Genomic DNA, 22,335 nt, shown 5'->3' on the forward strand with positions numbered 1-22,335 from the left:
ACCCACTGAGCATGACAATTGGCTATTGCTATGTAACAATTGTTAAGAATTGAATTTGATAAATAATCGAAATTCTAATATAATTTGCATTTTTAAATTTACATTTTATACTTTTTTTTGTTTATTACTCAAATAAACTAAAGTTTTACATATGTTTCAGATTCATATGTTATAGATAATTAATATGTTATGTATGTAACTTGCTAAGTTAACAATATGTTACATTATAATGTATGTTATGTTTTAACATGTTAAGTAAACAATTGTTAACAATTGAATTTGATAAATAATAGAAATTTGAATGTAATTCGCTATATTAAATTATACTTATTATAATAAACAGCAACTTTTGTAAGCGTAATAAATTCACCTTAACTTATTAAAGTTAATAGTTTTCACCTAGTTTTTTGAACTAGATTGATTGTCATGCAACGCAAACCGTCTGTAGAATTTTAACATGTCAATAATTATTTGACTATTTGGGAAACAATTATTAGAAAACAGTAATTTTGAGAAAAATAATATTACTCAAAGATAGAGTAACAGAATAAAGCTTTTTTTATTGCTAAATTAAAGTAATTAATGTTAAAATATTTTAAAGTAAGAAAAAAAAGTTCATTAGCAACAGAGAATATACTAACTGAAAAAAATGACTTAATTATTTTGAAACTATTTAATATTTAGTATGAAATATTTCATATGAATTTTTTTCTTGGTGTATACATATGCTGTAAATGAATAAAATAGGCTAAATAATGGTTTTTAAAAAAGAAATTAGAAAAATTTTAGGTGATGAGAAAATACATAGTTATCAGAAAAACTTAATTCTTTATTCTTGAATTTAGTTATTTTAATTTGATTTGAAAAACTCGATGAGAGAAACTTATCAAATTTTTCTAAATGCTTTATCCTTTTAAAACTTAAGTAATATATTGGTTATTGAAAAAAAAAATATTTTTTAAAAATTTTGTTACTTTTTTTCATTTGCATTTTACCTAAAGAAGTTCATATTATTAAGCGAAATATTAAATAAATTATGGATTATTGGTTGAAAATAAATATCAATATTGCTTGTTAAAAAATCCTAACTCTCGGAACCCTTGTCATCCTTCCATGGAATCCTAGGGCTCCGCGGACCACCTTTTGGGAGCCACTGCTCTCTCCTAAGGCTTTTTCCTAATGAAGTTAATGCACATCAAAAAAGATCCAACAATATAGGCATTAACGCCATTGATGTTTTGCAAACTCTCAAAACACCTTGATCTAGTAGATTAAATGTGTACTTCTGAAAAAAAACACAGTAAATGAAAAACATTTTTTTAATACTTTAATTTTCACAAGTTTTACTTTTTGCATTTTATCTAAGAACTTCCTTGGAACATTTTTTTTGTGTCCAGGATCGCTTAACTATGATCAAATGGATCCTCGAAAACATTATTCCATAAAGACCATAACTTTTCATGAAAAGTTCCATAAGCAATCCAAAAATAACTTACTACTCCATAACCATGATCATGTTCCGACCACTCTCGAATGCAGCCAGAACTTGCATGAGTTTGGGATGATGAAGCCTACTCATTATCTCTATTTCCTGCTTCACCTTTTCTTTATCTTTTATCTTCAAACAGCGAATTATCTTTGCAGCTCGAGGACGTCCACACGATTTCTCCACACATCTGTACACAGTTCCAAACCGTCCTCTAAGGATGTCAATTTTAACTTTTAATTATTTGGAGAAAAAAAGGGGAAATAGATGACAAAGATAAATTACCAATGGAGGCAGGAAAATTTTAATGGAGATGTCTTTGCAAAACATAATTTATCAAAGAAATTGAATGACAATAACGATCTGTGACCATTTACAATATTCGGTTTAATCATATGCCTTCTTTGAAAATACTTTTAATTGAGTTTATAGAATTTTAGAAGGATATATTATGGTCCAAAGTAATTTTGCGTGTGGTGCAACCTTTAATACGCTGAATGCCACGCTAATTTTACATGACTTGCTCGTCTGGCCAAAAAGATTTTCTCAGTATGTATTGCATTAATTTCTTCAAACCATTTTAGTAACGATAATAATGTTAAATAAAATTAAAAGCATTAAAAATTTACTCGAATTATGTGTTTCTAATAATCTTGGCGACGCCGGTTCCCGGTGACCCCCGTGGAGCTACGAACAAACTCAGTGCCGGTCACCGGTGACCCCCATGGCATTCAACGCGTTAACAGATATCCGAAGGTTTATGCAAACTTTTAAAACATTTTTTATTGTTGCGTAATTCTTTTGACTTTGTAACCATTTAATATTGTTTCCTTCCTTTTCTTGTGAGTTGACAAAAAAATTTTCTACAAATTATACCTAATGACCGACCAGACTGTGGAGGAATCAGAGAACTGGCCTTACATCAGAAAGATTCTGGGTTCGAATCCCGGACAAGGCATGGGTGTTCTTTCATTCTCTGTACTATCTGTCCTTATTCTGGGAGCAACGTTGGGCCACCTAATAATATGACCCTGAGGGAGTGGCCAACACCTATATTGACGAAAGTTCATTTTCCGAGATGGGCATTGAAAAGTAAATACCTAATTCAAAGTTTAAAAAAATTATGCTATATTCGTTTTCTCTGTTGTTTTGGTGTTGTAAATATATGGATGAGTTTAAAACAATCAGCGATTTATTCTCTCTCATTTACATACTTTTGTGACGCAGTTAGAATGACGTACCAACACCATATAGTAAAACGCAGTTATCCTTTATGGTCTGTTTAGTTTTACACTTCCCATTTCTTTTTTATATCGAGTAAGAAGAACACATAAGGATTGATAAGTTCTAATTCTTATCAAGTCGTTAATGTTCGCATCGTAAGCAAAAAATGTTGCCTTAAGTATTAATCTTGTTAAAAGACATTAACTGAAAACGACCTTAGGAATGTGACTGAAAATAGTGATATTTGATCAGTCGATGCAGCTGAAATGTCCTCTCCCTTGCCATCTGTCACTAGTACGCCTACGCACATTTAAGTTGGGAAAGCGGTACTGTCCTTTGAAAACAACGGCCGCCGCTTCTTCATAAACTAAACTTATATTGATAAACGCTGTTTTACCAATTTCCATTAGTTAACAACCTTTAAAAAACGTTCATATCATGACAACCTTATAAGTGTTGGTCTGAATTAAAAAATAAATTAAATATTTAAAATAACTTCATTTCGTTTGTAGGATATGTTACTGTTTGATTATTTCCATAATTTTTTACACTTTACCACAATACCTTGTTTAATAATTCTTATTGTGAGTAAAATTGCTTCGAACAAGAACATGCTTTAGCAATTACTGATTGTGATTACGGTTAATATCCTGTTCATGTTCGACATATTTATGGAGAAAAAAATACCTACCCACGGGATCTTTTGGTAGTAAATAAAAAACGGACCTCTCAGAAAGCAAAAACTCATTTTAAAAATTTAAAAAGAAAACCATTCTTTACGCCAAAGAAGTGCCAATTTTTAATTTTTATCAACAAATTAGTGATAAATTTAACCTATACGTTCGTACAGTAAAGTTAAATACTGTTCAAAAATGCTCTAAATCATTTCTCGCCGTATTTCTATAAATCTTCTTCTCGATAAAAACAAAGTACTCGATAAGTACTTTGCCTAATATCATACAGCTATAAACAGAAATAGTTTAGGATATGCATAGAGAATTAGGTCTCAAAAAAATTTATGCTCATAAAAAGCATTATGAAATTATTTTATAGCTCTGAAACAAAATACTAAAGCCTCTAAAATTATTTTTATCAATGCAAAATAATATCAATTCCAAATGGTATCAATACCAAATAATAATAATAAAAAAAAATCTTTATTACTTTAATGTGAATAAATCCCCAAGCCAAAGATTAAAAAAAAATTAAATTTCCAATAAAATTAATCGCCATGTTTTATCCACATTGTTGCCATCAATCAACAATAAAATTATTTTGGTACAATAATTTTACGAGGTTAAACCACTTCCTCAGCTTTAAAAATCTCTTTTACATTTGTCCAATACAACAACATCCGTTTTATGTCTTCTTCTAAGAACTAATGCAGTCATAACGGTTTTATGATTGGTTTTAATAGAAAAAAAAAGAGTAAAATTAATATTTAAATTTAACTGTAACAGCTTCTCCTTTCCCGAAAATTTTATGTTATGTTGTATCAGCGACGGAAATATTTTACCCGTAACCACAAGAGGTACCAAATCGATTAATACAAATAATAAAAAAAATCAAGAAAAAACTAAGCCATTATCTCATTTTTAAACAAGGAAAAAAAGCTTCATCTTCACGGTTCATAGTATTCATTGAGTTAAAAGAAAAACTCAAGTTGTTAAATGATTGGCAGTTTATTTTTAAAAAAAATTGCATCAGTAAAAAACATCTTAGAGTACTTTATTTAAAACTAATCGAGTTAAGGTGACTGAAAAATGTGATCATTCTACGAACACAAATGTGTATAGTACAGCATAAAACAACCCGGTATTAATAGATTGATTCAAAATTTTAAATCATAAAGCAGAAAAAACAGAATGTTAATTATTTTTCTTTTGAGCAAATTAGGATGAAAATTTTCTTACTTTCCAACTTCTTCCTTTATATCGAAGCGATCCGAAAACTCAGTCCCGTTATCTACAGTAATTTCAGCAGGTTTCTCTTCAGCTAAGGAAAAAACGTACTTAACACTTTTGGATTCAAAATGCAATGATAACATATAATGCTTTTTGTGTTTTTAGCTAATGTTAAAGAAAAGTAATATTGACATGTACCCTAAAAATAATCGTCGAAAAATCAATGGAAGAAAAACTTAAGACAATAAAATAGTTAAGTTCACTGCAACATTATAAAATAAGTTGCACAGCTTGTTAACATCTGAAGCTGCTTACCTATCAAAACCATAAAACAATGTTTCTGAAATAAGCATTCTTGAAACAATAGCAAGGCACGTTTTATTTTATTTTATAATCGTTGTTGAACACCTAACCCAATATTGAGTTTACGACGATCAACGTTCAACTCCGTAACTCTGTAACTTTGAACCCTATCCAGAAGACAAGGAAACACTTATAAAAAATGTAGGTTCAAATTAAGTGGTACACTGTACGTGGTACAAGTACAGGCACTTTGAGTGCATCATCCGTAATAAAACCTATTTTACCGTAAAATCTATTTATATAATAATATTTATTAGAGTGATTCAGCGATTTTACTATAAAAAGTACGGTGAGTCGGATTTATTTCGTAGCATGTTTCGGAAAAAATGGATTCTGATGTAAAAAGCTCCCGGTACTCAGAGTGTTTTTTTGCGGTATTTTTTACAGTTATTTGATCTGGAATTTCTTACTATCAGTATAATTATGTATTATATCAAACTGTAATTACTTCCATTAAGTAAGTAAAAAAAATTATCAAGTTGTGAGTGAATATTAATAAATACATAGAAATGTATCCAAAGTTAAAAATAGATATTCAAAAATTTTCAAGGTAAAAATAAATAATAAGCTTAAATTTCTAATATTCCCTTTGTCAAGATTTAAGCAAAATAAAAAAAAATTAAAATTAATGGGTATTATAACTGATTATCAAGAACTACTAATTATGTGTTATCATAAGAAATAAATCAAAAATCTTTTTTCTTTTCAACATTTTTAAATATCTTTGTTTATGCATTTGAAATCTAGACGATACCTTAAAGAGGGAGAATTTAACTTCACCTAAAATTAAAACATCATGCTTTACTTTTTCCATTACTGCAAACAAGGAAGTTATTTCACGCATTTCAATGAAGGGTAGCAATCTAATTAACTTCATGTTTAAGTAAATTGTCTCCATCAGCTACCGAATGCAAGTAAATTAAAAGTAATTCAACAGAGAAATGAAACTGTTGACAACTAAGACACAATTTTGTTTGATTTTGTAATAAATTATATTAATCACTAAATATATCTATTAAGTGGGTGCGTTTTGACAATTCTTTTAAGTACGCAATACATAAAACTGTATTGCTTAACAAAATAAATATGTGATTAATGCTATCTGCGTTTATGCTTTAGATTCGAACAACGCAGAATATTGCATGAAGCTATAATATTGAGAAATGATTCGTAAAACTGTCCCAATCTTGAGCGCATTTCTGAAACTTCAATCGAATTCAGACGAATCAAGATGACAACTCTGAAAAATCTATTGTCCATATAAAATTGATTTCAAAATAACGGTTAAAGATAAATATAATCTGAGTAATGCAGCATTGTCTGTCTTTTCTCAATACGTTGGAGACACGAAAAGAATTAACATGCATTGGTTTTAAGTTGGGCAATTGGAAATACTTCTATTTTTTTTTAAAATTTAAACTACTCTGTAAGAAATTCCGGTAAAAATTGCTGGCATTCAGAATACCGGTACTGTTTGCAGTAAAATTTGCTTTTACCGGAATATGTTAAGGAATTAAAAATCTAATATACCGTAATTTTTATAATAGTAGTTACTGTAAAATCGCTGAATAACTAATTAAATAAATATTACTGTAAAAATGACGATAAAAATGGATTTTACGATAAAACTAATTTCACGGATAATGCACCCCAAGTGCCGGTACTTTACAGATTCGGAAAATTTTACAGTGTAGTAATTCATTTCATTACAAAAAAATGGTTAAATACTTTTATCAATATTTGTTAAATAGTTACCAAAAAAGAATTTTTAACAACAAGTTTATATTTATTTCAGTAACATTTTTTCTTCTTTTTCAAGGAAAAAAATTTTTTTTATGTGATTCAAGTAGCAGACTCAAAGATGCTGATTGAAACAAATTATTTATGCAAAGTAATATATTCAAAGATAAATGCTGATTTTATTACTTTACAGAAATTAATAGATAAAAGGATAAATTCTAAGTTAAACTGATCATTGAGGGGAATAAATAGACTCAAAGAAAAATACTAGTTCAAAATTGATAAGTAATAGATTCCGAGATAGTAACTAGAGATTTAAAGAGAAATTTGAAGGCCAGTTATGCATTTTGAAAATAGTAATTAATGTAAAAACAGAATCTAATGTCTATAATCTATTTGTACTTACTTAGTTCTTCATCTGAAGAACTATCCATAAGGAAATCGTCCAAACAAATGACTTTAGACTCTTTACTTGGGTGACTCAAACCATAGCGATTTTCTGCCCTAACTCTAAATACGTATCGCTGACCCTTTGACAAACCCTGAACGGAGCAACTAGTGTTTACAGATGAAACCACTTTCTGCCACCTAAAATTAAAATGAAAGAAATATTTAGAAACTAATTCTTTCAATTGCAAAAAATTGAAAATCGATATAAAATAAAAATATAGAATTATAAATATAAAATAATATTTGGAAATTCAAAAAAAATCCTAAGTAGTGAAACTTTGAAAAAGGTATGCGTTTTTAAATATTGCAGTTAATCGATAGCTCATAATTTTTTCCAGAATTGCATAGGAACAAGACTCTACATGAAATAAATGTATGATCAGAACTACCAGAATGTGGCTAAATTTACGGTGTTTCTGACTCCATATAAGAGCACCAAAAAACAGGGTAAATTTAACCAAAGAGCTTTGGTAATGGCTTTTTCATTAAAAATTAACAATAAAATATGGTTTTTATTACAATGCAGTTTGGTTGTAAATGTTGCAAAATGAGGTAATTTTCCCACTGACGCAAAATTGTACTATAGTTTGAGATTACGCAAAATCGTAGTCTTGTTTGAGATTACGCAAAAGTTTCCCTTCGAAAACTTCCATTTTATTTAGCAGACAGTTGTTAACTTCCTATTTCGTCGGTTATTTGTTTTTTAATTCCTATCTACCCTTGTCAAGTCAATATACAGATAACACATGATGGAGAAAGACAGCAAACACATTCAGCCTGGGACGTGGTGAGATTCGAACTCGAATCTCACCTTCACATTGCAATAAATGGATCTTTGTAATGTTTTTCTCCAATTTGCGCGTCCCGCAGTGGACTGATCGCTAAGACACGGTTCCCAACAGATCACCGAAGTCAAGCATCACTGGCTGCGGTCAGTGTGCGGGTGGGTGACCACTTGGATCAGTCTGCGTAGGGACCGAGGGTGTGCGGCATTGGTCCTCGTCAAACTGTTCCACCGTAAAGTGCTCGACTTTGCGTGCAGGTCGTTGGGCTACAGAAGCGGGGGTGACATCCCCTCTGCAGAGGATCAAAATTGTGATGGCTTGTCTTCGGATCATCCTCAGGGATGTTTCCCAGACGGTCACCAATAGCCCATTGTGCAGCTCTAGTGTGACGTAAATTAACTACTACTACAACTCTAATTTGCGCAATATTTTCTTAAACTTGAGTTGGCTTATACAGGGTGTTTTGTAATGAACACACAAGTCTGCATATGTATGTGTAACAATAATTTCTTAAAAATTCTTGAAATAGTACTGATTTTTTTCCCTTCAAAACATTCCTTACATCAGTCTCTTTTTTGTTCGCCGAACGCTCTTTAACAAAGAGGTAGCGGGTTTGAATGAAAGCATTACCATGGATGCATAGTATTAAACAAATAAATTTGGTTTAGATACATATACTGGGTCATGTGCTTAATGCAAATAATTGCTTGTCTCTTATCAAATTGCAGTCCCGCAGTGGACTGATCGCTAAGACACGGTTCCCAGCAGATCACCGAAGTCAAGCATCACTGGCTACGGTCAGTGTGCGGGTGGGTGACCACTTGGATCAGCCTGCGTAAGGACAGAGGGTGTGCGGTATGGGTCCTTGTTAAACTGTTCTACCGTAAAGTGCTCGACTTCGCGTGCAGGTCGTCGGGCTACCGAAGCGGGGGTGCCATCCCCTCTGCAGAAGATCAAAATTGCGATGGCATGTCTTCGGATCATCCTCAGGGATGTTTCCCAGACCGTCGCCAATAGCCCATTGTGCAGCTCTGGTGCGACGTAAATGAACAACAACAACTTATCAAATTGCAGAACAGATAGAATAAAAGTGAAGAAAAGAGCGCAAAGATATTGAACCCACTACCTCTGTACTTCAAAGCGTTCGGCAGAAAGACAACATCCCGCGGCAATGGAGATCCCTATAATAAATGGTTCTTTTGCTTGAACCTCGCTGTGCAGTATTGCTATTCCGCTATCCACTCTGAAGCGTATCTGTAGTGAGGTCGAATCCCGCTATAACATAGGATGTATATTCTTGCTGTCTTTTGTAAGATTACGCAACATGTTTTTCAAATTAAAAAGAGTTTTTAAGCTGTTCTTTGTATTTACAAAGAAACCCTTATGTGTACGTAAATAAATACGTAGATCCCACTACTTCATAAAAAATAGATGAAACAGTCACTGTAATATGATATATCTTAGTTTAGTATCCTTAAGCACTTTAATTCATTTGAAGTCATCATTATTTTCCCTTTAACGATTTTTATAATTGAGAAATTATATTTTATTACCGATTTTGAACTGCCGACCCTATTTTTTGGGTTTAAGACTACTGATGTTCAACTGGTGACTTGTGCAAGTTAAATCTGTCGGCGTCACAAAGTCTTCCATGTTCCTATAACAAATCAATATCTCTGGGGATATTGAATTGGAGGTTGACTGTTCTCTGTTACGACCTGTAGATAAATGAATGGGTTCTCCTTTTAAAACGAGCTGTGACGTGTGTGTGGCTATAGTTATAGATGGCGCCACTGAAAAACAAGAAACGCACCCTCTACCTTAAAAATCGCCAAGATTTCTATAGCAGGCTTGCTAGCATTGGCAAGAGGCATTAGTAATAACAACAATAGAAATGATTAATAGTCAATTAACTCCTATCAACTATTTAAATAAACTAATAAAGAAATGTAAATACATTATTACCCTACTATTTGGTAAGAAGCAAAGACCAAATAATAGGAAAACTAATTGATAGTTCTGAAGATTATTTGGTAATTTTATCGTGTTACTTTAGAGTATGGCATGATAACCACAAATTTGGTTACGTTATTTATTAAATTTCACAAATTAAATGTCTATACTAAATGTTCAAAATTATAGAGAACTATAATTTTGAAAAGCAGAAGTCTCGGTAGCAGCGAACTATAAAATTACAATGTAAATAGTTTAATCACTGAAGATTTTAGTTTAATTATTGGAATCGTGGTTTCTTATTCCAGAAATGTCTGTACCATATAAGTTTGGTGATTTTAATAGAATTCTACAAAATGACGATACTGTATGGTAATGATATTACTGGCAAAAAAAACATAGTTCTGCTAATAAAACTAAAGTTTACGGTTAAAGTTTAAACCATTTATTTGGTAATTTTAATGTAATGGTTTACAGTAAAAATTGGTTTTTGGTGATTGGTAAATTGGTAATTTTTACAGTAATTACAGTAAAATCAGCTGCTCTAATTAAATAAATGCTACTGTAAAAATTAAGATATAATATTTTATGCTAAAAATGAATGCTACGATAAAAGGAATTTTATGGATGATGCTCCCAAGGAGTAATTTGATCCGGAATTTTTTACAGTGTAGCCTTTTATATTTATCATTCAAGCTGTTAGCCTATTTCACTTGTTGTCACATCAGTCGAATGCAAACACATTACATGCAATTACAATACATTTTTACATTGCACCAGTTCCACGCACAATATTTACTACCAGTAAAATGCAGTTTTATCCCTACTTAAATTTCTTGGAGAAAAAAAAACATGGCTCCACTTCACGTGTTTGACACTTTATGATTTCAGCATGACAGATGGATTATGTAATTTTAGAACTTAAAATGAACAAAGCAGGTGAACTCACGCCTATATTCTATTCGAGTACGTCTTGTCTGTTAACAAGGAGTTTGTGTTCATACTGCTATACCATGTGATTTGAAACAATGTAGAAGAAATCTTTTTTAAACGCAAAACTATTTTTGAGCAGATAGCACTTAAGAACTATTACCCAGAAAACAGTGTAAGGTTAACTTTAACGTAAGCAAAAACCATTATCAAAAATCTCAACAAAGTTTATAAATAACTAATGGGCTGCGCCCCCTGATCGCTAACGCTCGCCAATCCCCGAAAATTGCTACGCAATCTTATATGGTTTGCTTCGCAAACCAAGCTCGCTTCGCTCTCTACTAACTTAGGTACATTGCAAATGTACAAAACTCTAAGAATTCAAAACAATCATTCGAATCCATATAAAAACTTTTTTTTTAAAAAAAAATTACATCTTTTTAGTAAATACTAAGTCATTAAAATGAATTTGAATTCAAATAAATGACATGTAATTCGTAAAACCTATTAGAAATGTGCTATAGTATAATTCGTGATATAAATCAAAAATCGTGAAATAAATTCGTGATATATAAATTCGTGAAAAAAAGCGCTATCGACAAAATACTAAAATAGAGATCTATCGACAAAGACTACTCACTTCTGCCTAGCTTAATAGTATGAGATTTCCGCAGCTGATGCTCTCTGGTTATTTCAGTTTCCGCTTTTAAAAGCGCTATATGTTGAGCCACCTCAGCTAGATTTGGCATGTGACATTTTTAGCGGCAATCATTGGCCGATTCGCCGTGTAAGAGAAGTAGTAACGTAAACAAAACAAAGTATACGTTGGCACCGGCGTAAAAGAAATGCAGCCAAAATTTGGGAGCCACGTAAGAGAATTATATATATTAGATTAACAAATAAACCATGCAAACCTCAAACAATATTAAATTTAGCTATGTTAGTTTTCGTGGTATGGAGTTTCGCCTTAAAGAAACTAAGAAAATTTAAAGAAAAGAAAATTTTGCGTCAAAGGGTTACTTTGACGCAAAATTTTCTATAAACATATTTTTCATACTTTGTTTCTTATTTTGTATTTATTTAGCCGAAGGAAGTGAAAATTATTATATTTGGCATTTTAATGACTTATGGTTATAAAACACAGCATGAAAAGCCGGTGTCTTTTTCTGCGTTACAGGAAAAAACTTTCAAACGCGGCTCACTTCCAAACCATAATTTTTCAAATTTGTACTTGCAATTATTTAGATCTAAGATAAACAGTTATTCATCACTGAAATTTCTTTATTTTACATAAAATAAATTAATGGAATGCTTATGAAATATGGATAAAATATATTTCAAACTACTTCATTTGAGATACTTTATTTTATATTTCAGAACAAATATAATTCCGATAATGTATCAGATTTTTTAGAAACTATTAGACTGTTTTTTATAATTAAAAAATACCAAAAAACATTTTTGCTTGTAATTAAAGCGTCAGAAAAAATATATAAAAAGGGCACTTGTATACCATCTGCGTCAAAGGGTTAAGCTTGCATAAACTGCTCTTTTATATCGAGATTGAATCTACCTTTACAAAACAAAAACTGCTTTTACAACTAGAAAAATCTGAAATCAAGGAAGAATCATGAATTATTATTCACAAATTAAGTGTAGAAAGCGTTGTCTAACCGAGCATGAATTCACCTTCTCAAGGTTTATTTTAACTTTTATGGCCATCTCTGAAACAAGGTTTATTTGAGCAGGTTTCTATATTCTTTCCTTAATACTTTAAAAGTATAGATTGGCCTTATCATTTAGTCTTCAACACAAACAAAATGTTGCATCTGAGAGCCTGGACAAACCAAAAATGAAAATAGGCAAAGTCAAGGTTTATAGTAAAAGCCAAAAGTTGAGAGTTTTTGTAAAGTTTATTGCATGTTTTTATTCAATCCTTAAGGAAACAAGCTTGATGTTTAATAAAAAGGATTGATTGGGAAACCTCTCTATGCCAACCAAATGAAAATGAAAATATAGCGTTAGCCGTAAGTTTTCCTGCTCTTTGGTGAGTAACAAAAGAATTAAACATATAAGAGAGAATAAACTACGGACTAGTGGATTGTATCTAATAGCATTAATTCGTATCTTACAGCTAAAATAAAAATAACTAACAGCAATGTTTGACCTTTTTTTTCCAAATAAGTTTCAATTTTTGCTGTTAAGTATCTAAACATTAATATTATGTCTAATTCGTAGTCTGCTCCCTAAGTTGAGTATTAATGCGGTTTTTAAGGCAAGAATAGTGGCAAATAATAAATTTCACCCATGCTATTTGATTTTAATAAGAGGTCGACTTTCGGTCTTTTTTTATCAGATTCCCTCTATATTGTCCATAAAAATAATTTTCTTTCTTTATTTCTTTGTTTTTTATCAGGTTTTAGTGTATGATACACACATAAATCCAAAAAACAAAAAAAACAAATCCAAGTTAAAAATTTCAGAATTTTGCCTCCGAAGGTATTTTGGCACCTTCAAAATTTAGTTTCTAAAAAACCTCAGTGTTCCAAAATCCCACAGCACATTGTTAGATTGAACCACTTACGTCTTACTGGGCAATGTGCACATTTCCACCTGATAGCCTGTCACAACGCTTCCTCCATCATACATGGAACCATACCAACTGAGAACAAGTGAATGATCCGTCACTTCATTGGCTGTTGGTTCTCCACCTGGTGGTTCTGGGAAACCTGAAGAGACATACGAATTTCAATAAAATTTTACTATCTACTTAAAATCAAACTTCGCAAAACTAATAAGTTCTCTGTTACTAATTTGAATTAAAAGCCACAAATATGTATAAAGGATTAATAGATTTCTACGCCACCTGTTATTAATCATAATTAATATTAATACCATAGTTGAATTGTTATTTTTAAATAAAAACGTGAATAAAATGTGGAGAGAAAAAGTCTAGTAAAATTACCGAGGTGGATGGAAATGACATTTCTTTTTAAAAAGAAACTATTCTGGTTAATAAAACCAAAATTATATGATATGTAAACCAATCATTGGGTGATTTATCAGTTAATATGGTAACGTTTCAGTGGAAATTCTAGTTCTTAAAATTATAGCTTCTATTACCACACATTTAGTAAAAAATAGACAATTGTAATTTAAAGAGATAATTGTAATAAAAAGTTTTAGAAAATTGGATAATATTGTAAAAAAATAGATAATTGTAATAAAAATAGATAAAGTAACTTTAACCATTTTATGCCATGCTCTAAGTTATGACAAAAGAGTTACCAAAACTTTATCAAAACCGTATTTATCAAAATTTTTCCCTTATTATAAAACCATATTTTATTGCTAGTTTTGCTAAAATCACTACCAAAGTGTTTCGGTAAAAATTATCGAGCTTTTTGATGTTCCCATATAGCCAGACACTCAGTAAACTTAACCGTATTCTGGTAGTTTTGATGTTAATTTTTTTCAGTACAGTTACTAATAAAAACTAAAAATATGTATGCAGGGTCAATAAACTTCTGTACCACGCATTATTAATCATAATTAACATTATCACATTTAAATTATTACTTTTAATTGTAACATGAAAAACAGTAAGTAATCAAGTGATAATTTAAAAATATCTTCTTTGACCTATATGATCACTTTGGACTATTAAGTTATTGAAAAAATATGTTGGAGAAAATATTTATTAATTTATACTTGCCTAAGAAACAGAAACAGTATTTAAAACAATCTATTCACAAATCTATTCAAATTCTATCTATTCACTTAAAATATCAATAAGTTTCTCAATTCCGTAATAGAGATAATAACTTTTGTACATGTTGAGTCTTCAAACAAAAAATTATACATTATTTTCTGTTTTTAAGACTCAACATTTGATGGAATAGTTTATTATGAAATTGACTCTAAAACGTCATTTTAAATTGACGTGCTCTGCGTGCTAAGTTTATATTTTAGTCTTGGCTTATAATTTAAAAATGAAATTGAAATTATAAGCGTTATAACCACATGTATATTAAGGCTTGTTGGTGCAAAAGTAAGCTTTCAGACTAAAATATTTTCTTTAATTCAAAATACTGTATTGAAATGTGACTTATTGAGTATTTCTTGATGTGATATTCTTCATTTTCTTATTTATGAAAATTATTTTTTTCCACTGCGTATTAATATTTAATAAAGTGTAAATCCCAATTTACCGATCATATTTTTAGTTTTATAACCATATTTTCAGTATTTTAGAAGTTCACAAAAATTGAACCACTCAAAATATGCAAATTTAACATAAAATTTAACATAATAAAACAACCGCAATAGACAGTCAACCGAAAAATTTTCAATACGATCTCATAAAAAAAAAAATTTTTTTTTCATCCTTTTTCAGAGACTCCATGTTCGAAAGAAAAAATTCAAAAGAAAAGTTATTACATTGTAAAAAGTTCCGTTTCAAAGTACGGTTAGAAGTACCGGCACTCAGAGTGCCGGTACTTTTTACCGTAAAATTCAATTTTACCAGAACATGCTACGGAAAAAGAATCAGATATGCCATAATTTTTACAGTAATAATTACAGTAAAATCTTTCACTCTAATAAAATAAATATATAATATCACTGTAAATATTACAGTATAATATTTTAGGACAAAAATGAATTTTACGTTAAAATTGATTTTACGGATGATGCACCCAATGTGCCGGTACTTAATATCGTAATTTGATCCGTAATTTTTGTCGCAGTGTATCAGTCAAGCAAAAAGTCATCAAATATACGTGAAGTAACATTTCTCATTTTAAAGCTTTCTAGTTTTTAACACATATTATAATAGCTATAATAAAAATTTCGATATAAAAATATAAATAATAAAAAGTATTTTATAAATGTTGCAGTACAAAATTAGAATTTTTTAGTAGTTATTACATAGTTATACATAGTATTACATAGATTTTATTCTTTGTGACAGCATGGAGGAATTACATGCAAAATTCTGAAGTTTTCTAAACTTTATATTTCGATTATTAAAAAATTATAAATCATGACTATTTCTTGTATCAAATAAGTATGATTTATATTAATGGAGCAAAAAAAATTATTGCAAATCCTAACAGAAGCAATTACATATATTTAATTATTTTGTTAGAGGAGGGAGAAATTTCGCAACAACTCTATGAATATAGTATTATTATTTGATCTCTACTTCACAGATGTTAGGCAAAAAAAAAAAATGAAAGGAAATTTCGGAAACATCTGTTAATACGCTTAATAAAACATAAACTCATTAACTTACATCTTTATTTATTTTCCAGAGTTTAATTTTTTTTTAAAGCAATACGTCTATTAATGTAAAAAATAATTTTGCTCAAATATACAAAATGAATTTTTTTTTCTGGCATTGTAAAAAATAACAGGGTAACATAATTAAAATTTAATTTAAATACTTTCCTAACTTTCTCCATTTTATGATTTTTTTATTGGCTTATCAAGTTATTTTTTATTTATTTATGATAAATTATTTATTACTTTCATTTTGTTTAATTATTTATTGATTTGTTTATTTATTCATTCATTCATTTATTTACTTTTCTCAGTAGATTTTTTTTCAACCGTTTCTAATTATTTCTTCAACTGGCACTTAAACTAGCGATAAAATATATTGTTTTTATGCAAAATTTACACCATAAAATGTTAAAATGAAATTACCACACAAGCAGAAAAGTTTTTAAAAAATAATCCAATTGTGCACGCTTTGGTGACTTAAGTTTTTTTCTTCGCGGCCCAAAAAAGAACAAACAGAAATAATTCTACTAAAAAAAGTTTATGAGATGAAAATGTGTTTAATTAAAACTTAACGGAAATTTAACACAAGAGAAATATTTACTTAAAACAAATGAAAGAAAAATTAAAAGGTGCGGAAAAACTAAAGGTCTTATTCTCTTGTCGTCATCCTGTGAACTGAAGAGTTCATGGAGTAGTTAAAACAGTTTTGGTTAAATTTGAGAGTTAAACACTCGTTATACAATGCATATCTAAAATTTATATTTAGACTAATTGTAAAATGTATAGTTTTAAATAAAAATAATGCACCTTACAAAAAAATGACTTTTAAAAAAGTTTTTTTTTACTCATATTCAGAATTCATCAAGGAAATGTTTATTTTTAAGAATTTGCCCTTCACAGTTTAAATAGCAAACGCTATAGAAATAGAAAAATTTGAAATTCGAAATGAAACGTTTTCTGACAAAATATAGAAGACGTATGAGTTCGTAACATGCATGACTATGAAGTGGTAGGTATACATAAAACTTTAAAATGAAATTTCTGTAAACCCTTTATATACGTAATTATAAAGAATTCTTATATATTTCGTTATAAATTTATATTTTCTTCAATTTTATATCTTCTTTTATTTTAACTTCAAATAGGGACTTCATGAAGAAAGATTTATAAATAATTAGTATTGAAATTTTAGAGAAGAAAAATTTATAAATTCTCTGATTAAATTTCTTAAACAACTTCATGAACGTAATTTTTTTATTTATAATTAAAGAAAAAAAATATAAAACTAAAGAGTTCTCTAACCACGCACTAAGTTCCGCACTTCACATTAAATTAGATGTGAATCATGAAAGTAAGGCCACCATTTTCAGCAAAATTTCTAAAATCTAGTGTGCTATCTAGTGAACAAAGAAAAACTTTTAGTGAAAATGACCTTCAAAAACATAAACAAGTCTTATGAAAGTGGAATTTTCGGAACTAACAATTTCCTGGAAAATTTCATGACCTTCTACTTTGGATTTTGCCTTATTGTGTAAAAATACTTTACTATTTTATTATTCAATTTTTAATTCTATTTTTTTATTCTTCCGTGTTCCACTCTCAGTTGTGTCTGTATTAATGAAATTTCTGTAAACTATGCATTTTTATGTTTTTCTGTAAAAAGAGAGTATAATGCATTTAAAAGAAATTTCATTTTAAGAAGTATTTTAAAAAAAGCATTACTCGTAGAAAACAATGGAAACTTTTTAGCATAAACAAAGACGAACAGAAAAAAATCACTCTCGTTTCTCATGATTTTCAGATGTAAAAAACCTTAAGAAAAGTGTTTCTACATAGCTTTATTACTTCATCGGTCTTTTGAAAAAAAAGTCATAGTGAGTTTTTAAAATTTCATTTAATCAATTAATATAATTAAATTGATGAAATATGCAAAGACGTACGCAGTTTGTGGCGTTTTTATTTTTTTTAAAGTTGTAATTAACATTATCAATAAATATTGTGCTGAGAAAAAAATCTAGTAAAATTACTGCACCATTATATTACCATTTCAAGTAAAAAAAAATCATAATTCTGGTAATAAAAACCAAAATATATGGTATTTATACCATTCAGTTGGTAATTTTCCCGTTCATATGGTAACGCGTAACCCGAAATTCTAGTTTTCAAAAATACAGTTCTTATTACCACATATTTAGTAAAAAATACAAAACTGAAAATTAAATTAAACCAAATAAATGGTTTTTATGCCCTGCTCTTAAGTATTACGAAAAAAGTATCAAACTTTAAAACATTCGTCAAATTTCATCACCTATCAAAAACCATATTTCATTGTTAATTTTACCAGAATCATTACCATAATTCTTCGGTAGAACCTAATAAACGGTAAATTTTATCTTATTCTGATAATTTTGAGCATATTTTTTCTCCATATGTAAAATAATTCAATGAGCAATGAAAAAAAAAGTACGATGAAATTAAAAAAAGAAAAAATCATTTGTACCTTGGCATCAGTCACATTGAAAGACGGAAAAATGAAGTTTTTCCAAAATGGAGAATCGAAATTTAGAATTGAAAAGCTTTGTGAAAAAAATGGTTATTTACATAGCTTTTCAATAATTGATTACAAATACAAACACATTGCAGAAGGGACCAGTCGTAATTGATGCAATACTTGAAAGACAAAGAGGGAGTTTCTGAAATTGTGACGGTTTGTGACAGTAGGTTTGGAGGGGGCTACATTAAGTGTGACATTAAACGTTTTAGTTAAACGTTAAGTCATTTTGACTAAAGCGTCACAGATAAGTATTTTTATATTATTTGTTTTAATATTTTTTTCACTAAAATAAATTCTCATCACTACCATTGTTATCCCCACAAATATATACAATTAAAATATATAAATTAAGAAAGGAAAACTAAATTTGAAAAAGAAATGGAAATACGATTTATAACATGTGCTTTGTTTTTGAGCTGCTAGTATATTTTTTTGTAATATTGCGTAATAAGTGACAAGGGTGTAAGGTATGGTAAAGCGTGACATTTTGTGACAAACGGGAGTCAAAATTATTGAAGAAAAAGTGTGACGTCATTTAGGGCCGGCATTCCACAATTAATTAGCAAATATTAAAGGAACAGAAATGGGACGACCGTCTGCAGTCTATAAAAGTTTTATGGTATGGAAAATATTTTTCACGAATTTAAAAAAATATTAAGGCCATAAAAGTTTCGACAGCGTTTTTATTTCTACAGGCATTTACATAAAGTTTGCGAAAACTCGTCAATTGAAAAAGTACGTAAATTAAAACTCATCAATTAAAACCATCAACTAAAAAGTAACTTTAACAAAAGTATGTCCAAACATTTTTCGATAAGAAAGAAAGCTTTTAATAAGGACCTCATTATAAAGATACTTGAACTTGAAATTTGAGTAAATAATCTGACGTTACGGATAACTAACTCACAGTGATGTTTCCTATTGCTGACGTCAAAATACTATGACCGTTACATAACGAAGTAAATAAGCCATTTAAATAAGAACTTAAATTAAAAAATATCTGGAGGAAATATTAGCATTAAAAAACGTTGCGAAAATAACGTAAGCTTAAAGATAGATAGCCTGACCATAATAATAAAGTCAAGTATTTTTAAAGTTCCGAATTAAATTACGGTATAAAGTACAGACATTTTGGGTGCATCATCCGTAAAATCTATTTAACCGTAAAATATTAAAACCGCGAATTCTACAGCAATGCTTTTTTAATTAGAGTGATACCGTGATTTTACGGTAATATTCAGTGATTTTACGGTAACTGCAAAAATTACTGTGTATTAGATTTTTTGTTCCAATGCTTCGCTGAAAATGGATTTTACGGTAAAAAAGTACCGTCACCTTGAATGTCGAGTATTTAAGGATTATTCATGGATCAAATCTATACTATTATTTTAATCTGCTATTTCCTCGAATGAGCAAAAGCTGGAAATACGCAATAATTTAAAAACAACTTAACAATACTATCTCTGTCTACAATATCATCAACAAATGAAAAGATCTAAGCATCTCTTAACGGCTATCACATGAACTTTTATATTAGTCTTACTCCATGAAACCTTTAACAAAATCGATTCATAAAATAAAAGTAGCATCAACCATAAATGTTTAAGCACTTAACAAATATTTTTAGACAATTTTTAGAGGGAATAAATCAAATGGCGGTACTGAAGAACTAGCTGTTACTAGATTAGCCGATGGCTTAAAAATAGCACATTGACGTTTTTTTTTCAGAAACACACATAAAAATGTTGGAAATGACACTATAAATTTAGGTATTCAGGTGTTAAAATTTAGCTAAAATCTTAGAATGTATCTATGAATCTAAGCATCATTTTTAAAGGTACTGAAACCAATTAAAGTTATACTCAAGGCGACGGATTTCTGTATAAATTTACTGTTATTATTTAAAGCTGTGTTTTACTTGAATCAAAAAGATATTTTGAAGTCAGAGTCTATTTCTTTTAAATCCAATTTAAACCTAGGGATATTCGATACAAATCTTAATACCGAAACCCTTAAAGTCATAAATTAATGCTTCAATTCTTTTATTATCTTTTATTTTATTAAATGCACGCTATGGTAACTTTATAACATATTATATTGCTCTTTAGTTATTAAAATGCGTTTATAAAACTCAGTTTAAAATTCTCACTTTTTAAAATCTTATACTTTTTTTAAAAATTTTTTATGTTTCTGTAATGGCTTTTTTGAGAAAATTTAAAAAATAATTAAAACCTGAAAAATTGAAATTTAGTAACTAAGTTTTAAAAAATAAATGTCAATAAGCAAGATAAAAAGAATTCCCAATTATTAATTAGTAACCTGATGAATTGCAAATTAGCATTTATTTAATTTACGGATGAATAATTTATAATTAGACTCCAAGTAACTAATTAGTAACCTGATAAATTGTAAATTAGTTGATAAATTTAACAAATTAGTAACCTGATAAATTGTAAATTAGCATTTATTTGATTTACGGATGAATAATTTATAATTAGACTCCAAGACACTCTTGAAATTATTTTGATGGTCAATGCGATGGTCAACGCGAGAATTCACGGAGAAAAAATTGTGGTAAAATTACTGCAATATATAGTAATGACATTTCAAGTTAAAAAAATAAAATAAACAAACAAAAAAAATCCCTTTCGGTTAAGGAATCCAAAATATTTGAACCATTCGTTTGGTAATTTTTCCGGTCGTTTGGTCTATCGGAAATTCTGGAGTTTTCAAAATTATAGAACTATAGTCCTTATTACCACATATGTAGTAATCTGATAACTAAGTTTAAGTAAATAAATGGTTTTTATGTCACTTTCCAATTATTTTTTTTAGTAGTACTTTTTCAGTTTATATGGTAATGGTTTACGGGAAATTCTACTTTTAAAAAATTATAGTTCTTATTACCACACATTTAGTAAAAAACACAAAACTGAAAGTAAATTTAACCGAATAAATGGTTTTTATGGTATGTTTTAAGATAGCATGATCAAATTACCAAATTTTATCACAGGTGGTAAAGCCATATTTTATCATTAATTTTACCAAAATCATTACCAAAGCACCTCTAGTAAAAATTACTAAGCTTTTTGGCATTCCCATTAAGCCAGTAACATGATAAATTTTTCCATATTCAGGTAATTTTAAACATATTTTTGTTTCTCAGTGTAGTAACCAACACTATCATATCAGGAACATATGCTCCTAATCTGTTCATCAATTCCTCATGTTCTACAAATAATTTTCATTTTTATTTTACAGCGCAGTCGGACAAAATTTATATTCAGACAATTAAAATTCTTTTAATGCAAAATACCTTAAAAGATACCTAAATGACTAAACAAAATTATTTTAAAGTATTACCTTAATAAAATATGACTGTAATTCAACAAATTTAATATTCATTAATTTAATTTTAATTTGTTTCTATGTCAACCAAATTTCTCGGTCCACCAAATTTCACCAACACAACTCGGAAAATTTCTTATAATTTTTGGTTTACTCAATATTTAGCCTACATATGAACTTATAATTGAATATACAGAATATCAAGCTTAAAAAAAATGCATACTTGAAAATTAGGAAGTTAGAAAAATGCTTGTACAAATTTACCGTTACAGCGTGAACTAAAATATTTTACAAAAGCTTTTAATTATGATA

At 29.1% G+C, this 22,335-nt stretch overlaps 1 protein-coding gene across 4 annotated transcripts in view; it reads right to left on the minus strand.

Moving 5' to 3' along the window:
* Positions 1-22,335, minus strand: part of LOC107439674 (uncharacterized) — an 88,879-nt gene that overhangs the window by 11,860 nt on the left and 54,684 nt on the right. For all 4 annotated transcript variants that reach the window (XM_043041242.2, XM_043041241.2, XM_071183190.1 and 1 more), the window contains 4 exons: positions 13,420-13,564; positions 7,124-7,305; positions 4,624-4,705; positions 1,497-1,700 (listed from right to left, as the gene is read on the minus strand). In XM_043041242.2, coding sequence (XP_042897176.1) covers positions 1,497-1,700; positions 4,624-4,705; positions 7,124-7,305; positions 13,420-13,564 — 613 coding nt within the window. The remainder of the gene's footprint in view (positions 1-1,496; positions 1,701-4,623; positions 4,706-7,123; positions 7,306-13,419; positions 13,565-22,335) is intronic.

Source organism: Parasteatoda tepidariorum, chromosome 7, assembly GCF_043381705.1.
Source record: "Parasteatoda tepidariorum isolate YZ-2023 chromosome 7, CAS_Ptep_4.0, whole genome shotgun sequence".
In the NCBI taxonomy this organism is placed as follows: Eukaryota; Metazoa; Arthropoda; class Arachnida; order Araneae; family Theridiidae; genus Parasteatoda; species Parasteatoda tepidariorum.